Source organism: Podarcis liolepis, assembly GCF_965112155.1.
Source record: "Podarcis liolepis genome assembly, chromosome: 1".
NCBI lineage: Eukaryota > Metazoa > Chordata > Lepidosauria > Squamata > Lacertidae > Podarcis > Podarcis liolepis.
In genome coordinates, this window is record NC_139554.1 from 40,685,484 (window position 1) to 40,691,527 (window position 6,044).

Consider the following 6,044-nt stretch of genomic DNA (forward strand, 5'->3'; position numbering starts at 1 on the left):
ATGGCCATTAGGGTAGCACATGCATCCAGAGAACAGGAAGCTGCCTTTACACTGCATCAGACTGGTCCATCTAGCTCATTACTGTCCACAGTGATAGGCAGAAGCTCTCCAGGAGTTCAGATAGGGTCCTGTCCCAACCATGACCTAGCATGACCAAATTCAGCCTAGTGGTGCCTCGCAAGACGAAATTAATTCATTCTGCGAGTTTTGTCGTCTTGCGATTTTTTTCGTCTTGCGAAGCACGGTGTCGGAAAAGTTTTGGAAAAGCTTCAAAAATCACCAAAGTCTTCAAAAACCTCAAAAAAGGCTACCACACCGCGTGCTATGAGTTGCTCCTCGAAGTCAAGTCGCAACTGTATTAACGGTTTTAAGAAAAAGGAAACAAACTTGCAAGATGTTTCCGTCTTGCAAAGCAAGCCCATAGGGAAAATCGTCTTGTGAAGCAACTCAAAAAACCAAAAACCCTTTCGTCTAACGAGTTTTCTGTCTTGCGAGGCATTTGTCTTGCGAGGTACCACTGTAGTGAACTTAGATACAGTCCTTCACCTTCTCTCCAAATGAATGACTGCCATTTACTTCTGTGGAAAATATGTAAAACGCGCTACTTGGGAACACTGTTGCAGAGCGGGACAAAATCTGTTCCCTTTTTGGAAAAGCACTCTAAAGTAATAATGGATGTTTGTTTCTGAACTTTTAAAAATGTAGGGCCACCCCACATTTTGAAGAATGCTCTGCCAAGACGAACATCCATTTAGGTTTTTAAATATATACATATCTGTAGAGGCCTAAGACCGTTACAATTAGGACAGAGGGCCCATGGCACATACCCGTCAACTGTCTGGGACATTCCGTTTTGCAAGAGCACAGTGGCAAAAAATGTGCAAGATCATGGCCAGGTATGTGCCTTGCGTGAGATTGTGGAGCCCCAAAATGCAGGTTTCTGGGTGCCGTGCTCTTGCACAGGTCACGAGACTTGCATTGGAGTGTGGCCCAGAAGACACACAGCCCAGTTTTGCACTGGGACATGCTGGAGGGTACGGTGGGCACCATTCATATACCAAACACTACCACAGATATATCAACACTTTCAAAAGTAGGGAATTCATGCCTTGGCTTTTGAAAAACAGGGGGTCAGCAGTACTTAGGTGATTGGGAACCACTGCCCTAAAGAACTGTCAGATAAATATCATCTAGAACTGGTGATTTGCTACTTTTTACAGCTTGTTAGCTAGGAGTCAATCTGCATGCTCCTTTAAACACATCTTTGAATACTGTGGATTCCCATGGTGTTGTCATTTCCCCCCTTTTATTTTCAGCCAAAATCAGCTGCACAGAGTCCTAAGCAATCAGGGCCACAGTGTAGTTAAAGTGGGAATTAATCCTTTGCCTTTTACCATTTTCCCACTGAAAATCCCCACTAAATTGGTTATTTGCTGCCATGAGCAATGCTGCACATCAGCGCTGCCCACCTTCATGTTCTCATCATTTTATGACGCCCAGGCAAAGAGGGAAGGAGGAAATTACATTTCACTCATCCAAAGTTCCACTTGGCAGTCCAAAGACAATTCCAGTTTAGGTTCCCCATCCCATTTCAGCCTCAGCAGCTGGGAAAAGGCAGCAAAAACTAGGCAAAGCACTTTCTGATTCACAGGCCAATGGAGATGATCCACCTTAGAACCATCTCAGTTACTGATTTCCAGAGAAGTAGACATGTTGCAGGAAAAGCACAGTGTCTTGTGGCACCTTAAAGAGTAAAAAATGTTTTGTGGCATAAGATTTCATAGACCACTACCCACCTCATCAGATATTTACTCACATCATATAATTGCAGTCCACTTCATCAGCTATTGAGGCTTTTATAAGCTCACTTGTGGGGAGGGGGGAGTTCCGCCAACAGTCCCTTTCCAAAGGTTTATCAGTCAAGTGCTAACAGCCGAAAGAACTAACCCAGCAAGACCCAACCACTTTTTAAATGAGTTTTGCATTAATTTTAGTTTTCTTTTGATGCTGTTAGCCACTTTGAGTTACCACTAGCAGAGAAAGATGCGGTAAAAATCGAATGAATATGCTGTCCTACAAACACTGCCTCACATGGAGTTTCTGTCCTCACATCTTCAGAAATAAGATCAGTAGGAAATCTCTGCACCGACTACATCCATTATTACCTTCAGAGAAACCCTGTGGTTTCTCTGTAAGTGCTCACGTTTTGCATATATGAAAATGTCTTACAGCACTGTGATATTTGTTGCAGTACATTAATCACACTGCACAAAAAACACCAGGCGACATCTAACCGTGAACTGCTAAAACATAACATACAAACAAACAAACCCTTAATCACACAGTACAAGGACCCAAACTAACCACAAGCTCCCTCTGTCTGACAATAAGGGGGAAAGGCTGAAAGAAATTGCATTGCAGTCCGACTGTAGACCCCTAAGTCACTTCAATTGTCCCTGGACATTAATTGCGTAGGGTGAAAAAATAAAATTGATTAAGTCTGAATAAAGGGATTGTCTTCAGTAAATTATACCCGTTACATTGTACTGAATGCTATGAATCTTGGAAAGTTCCTGCCCTGGAGGAAGTGTATCATAAGTGGTTGTGAGCATGCTCCAGCTATAAAGCCACAACCAGCACAGTGGGGTAAGGGACTGTCATCTGCCCTGACTTTTTAATGTACCTGAAGAGAACAGCTGACTCAAACAGACCTGCTTAAAACATCAAGCCTGACAAGTGGTTGAGACTTCCTGCTCACTATTCTGGAGGAAGTGTGTAACTGGGGCCTTGTAAACATGCCCTAGGCTGGAGTTTATAGTCACAAACACAGGAGAGACAAGGGTCTGTCAGTTTGACTTGAGTAGTATGGACAGTCTTCCATTTTCTGCCTCTGAATTAACCTGTGATGGGAGAGTAGGTTTGACAAGAGCGGGCTCTGGGATATGGTGACTCTTTTTATCCTGTACTATTATTGTATTAATTAGTTGTGACTCATTCTTTCTCTTAGTTTCTGATGGTTCTAGGGTGGGTATATCTGAATCGTTTATTATATTGGCTGCTAGAGTGAAAAAATAAATGTGTATTTTTTGCTAAAACAAAGGTTGCTGTATTCATGAATTTTGCACTGATATTTAGTCGAACTGTTATTTTCTGAAATACTGAACTGAAGGTCTGTTTCAAGTTTCTTGTAGCATTTTATTGTTAGATGGTGTTTCATGTTTTTTGCCTGTTGTGCTAGCATCTTTGAACTTCCTTTTGGAGAAAACAGCAGGGTCAAATGTATTATCATCCTATAAAGCTCTGATTGGTGATCTATTTATTGAGGCAGATTTCTGCAATATATTGCACTGGGGCATCAGCAGCAATACTATGCACATATCTGTAACACACATTTTATAAGTGCAAGAGTTTCGTTAAACATACTTAATGTTCATTCTGCCCTTCATAATCAGCTAATGGTCAGATTTTCCATGCTGCATACAGGTGACCACAAATCTGAAACCAGGCTCCTGGCAACCATGACTATCAGTCTTCCTAAAAATACTTAGCCTCTTTTAGCATCTCACAAAAAGGTCAGATGGTGCTAGACCCAGTGCTTTTTCTTTTTTTGGAAAAAAGGTGCCAGTACTCACCATGAAGTTGTTACAGTAAGTGCCATACTTTTAACATTTGAATAAATAAGGTGTTGGTACTGTGTACCCTTGAGTACCCTCTGAAAAAAAGCACTGACCATTTCCACACAGCACAAAATCATGCCTGTCTGGTGCTATGTGTGCCGCCTGTTAAGAATATTAATAGTGAGACAGAACCACAGAAATCAAATCTATATTCTCATCAATGCAGGTCTCACATTCATATTACAGACAATTGCAGAAACACCACTAAAGCTCAATATATAATGCTAAACAGTGGACTAACATTACTAACATGAGCTACAGGGAGCCTTGGGCTCACACATCTGGAACAGCTGCAAGGAAGCAGTAGGAAGCTTTGGTTCATTCTTGTAATACCAAACTATGGTTTAATGTTATGCCTGAACACAGCCAAGGTGTGTAGATCCACCCTTAAGAGAGGGAGGGGTGAAGAACATGCAAGGATGGATGTTTGTCTCCAGTATCTTATTTCTGTTTAATTTGGAAAGGGTTTGTCTATATTTTTTTGTAATTCATTTTACTGTACTACAAATTCCCTTTGCAAAAATTATGTGGTCCTACAACAAATATGCTTCTGAATGCAGCAAGCATTTTTTAAAACAACAACAACAGGGTGGTAGAAAAATTACCGTATTTTTTGCTCTATAAGACTCACTTTTCCCCTCCTAAAAAGTAAGGGGAAATGTGTGTGTGTCTTATGGAGCGAATGCAGGCTGCGCAGCTATCCCAGAAGCCAGAACAGCAAGAGGGATTGCTGCTTTCCCTGCGCAGCGATCCCTCTTGCTGTTCTGGCTTCTGAGATTCAGAATATTTTTTTTCTTGTTTTCCTCCTCCAAAAACTAGGTGCGGCTTGTGGTCTGGTGCAAAAAATAGAGCAAAAAATACAGTAGCTCACAATATTTATTTGTAAGAAGTTTTGGGGACCCTGCACAATTTGTGTGGTGGCAGGGAGCGATTTCTCCCTGTGTTCCTTGGGGGAAGGATTCAAGCTCTGAGACAGCTTGCCAATGTTGCTCCCCCTGCCCCGCCAAATCTGACTTCACATCTATGCCCTGGGATTGCACTAGAAGACAAGGGGGAACTTCTTTCCCCCATGCTCCCCACTAAGGAAACCACTGCGGAACAGATTGGTGCCACCTTGTTCGTTCCGCTGACGTACTGAAATGTTGTTCATGACGGAAAAGCACTGTCATGCGCTGCCCATGGTCAATACCTGTTTGGGGAGGGAAGCACTTTGACTCCACCCACCCAATATTTTCCTGCAAAAGTCGGCTACTCTTTTACTAGCGGTAAAGGTCAACGCCTAAACTTTGGACCGCCAGCCCCCTGGACACCCAGTGCAGAATCATGAGCGGGATCTAATTATATTAAAGCCTTACTTGTCGGTTCCATATTTATTAGTGAAAACGAAAGTGAGCCCTTGACTTAAGCCTCCTGATGCTCTGCTCATTTGGGCACACAGAAACAGAGGGGCACATTTTTTGGCTAGGTTAAAGGAGTAACCTTATACAGAACCAGCTGGCCCTCCTTTTACTTTTCTAATTGAAGTGTGTGGTGTGTTTTTTTAATGCTTCTCTCAGCTCACTCACCACCATCCATATAGAAACGTCCAGCTGCTTTGGGAAAGGGAAGGTGATAGATAGATAGATAGATAGATAGATAGATAGATAGATAGATAGATAGACAGATAGACAGATAGATATAAACTCCATGCACTCCTCGCCCCCAAGCTGAAAAAGTTCGACGCTTCCCCGCCTTGCCAAGCGTCTTTGTTCCCCGCTGCCCACCGTGTGGATGGAAGAAGATGCCCGTCGGAAAAACAAAAGGAGGGAAGCCTGGACTCAGGCGAGACGTGCGCCAGCAGCTGAGGGGAGCGAAGGAGGGAAGCAGCTCGGGCCATCTCTACGGACACTTACAGGGTCGGGCTCCTCCTGCTCTTGGCGGTCTCCATGTCTGCGCCGACCTCAGCCCTCCCGCCGGGTCGCCTCGAGGCTCCCTCCGAGCGCCGCGCGCGCAGAGCTCAGCGCCGACTGACCGCGCGCGCATTGCTGCCCGTCTCCGCCGGCGCCCTCGTGCCGCCCAGGCTGGCGGGGAAGGTCGAACTTTTGCGCTCGCCCAGCAGCGGAGTCGAAGGCAGCCTGGAGCCCGGAGCCGGAGGGGAAGGGAGGGGCGGGGCCGGGGCTAAGCAGAACTTCTCCCCCCTCCCTTCCTCCCTCCAGCTCGAGGAAGTGGTGCTCCGAGGCCGTGGCGAGTCTCCGGAGGTGGTCATGCGCGCGCGAGGGTTGGCTAGATCAGGGCTGCTCAAAGCCCGTTCCTTCCTCGCCCGAGAGGGACCTCCTTTCTGGGGCAGCCGTCGACTTCGAGCGGGACCGGCGCCTTTTATTTTATATA

General features: G+C 45.0%; 1 protein-coding gene across 2 annotated transcripts in view; it reads right to left on the reverse strand.

The window, feature by feature from the left end:
• The window catches only part of RASGRP1 (RAS guanyl releasing protein 1), a 43,402-nt gene extending 37,358 nt beyond the window's left edge, over nucleotides 1–6,044 (reverse strand). Inside the window, exon 1 of one of the 2 annotated variants that reach the window (XM_083500102.1) lies at nucleotides 5,570–6,044. In XM_083500102.1, coding sequence (XP_083356228.1) covers nucleotides 5,570–5,604 — 35 coding nt within the window. In that variant the 5' untranslated portion in view covers nucleotides 5,605–6,044. The remainder of the gene's footprint in view (nucleotides 1–5,569) is intronic. The other variant, XM_083500101.1, reaches the window with a different exon arrangement.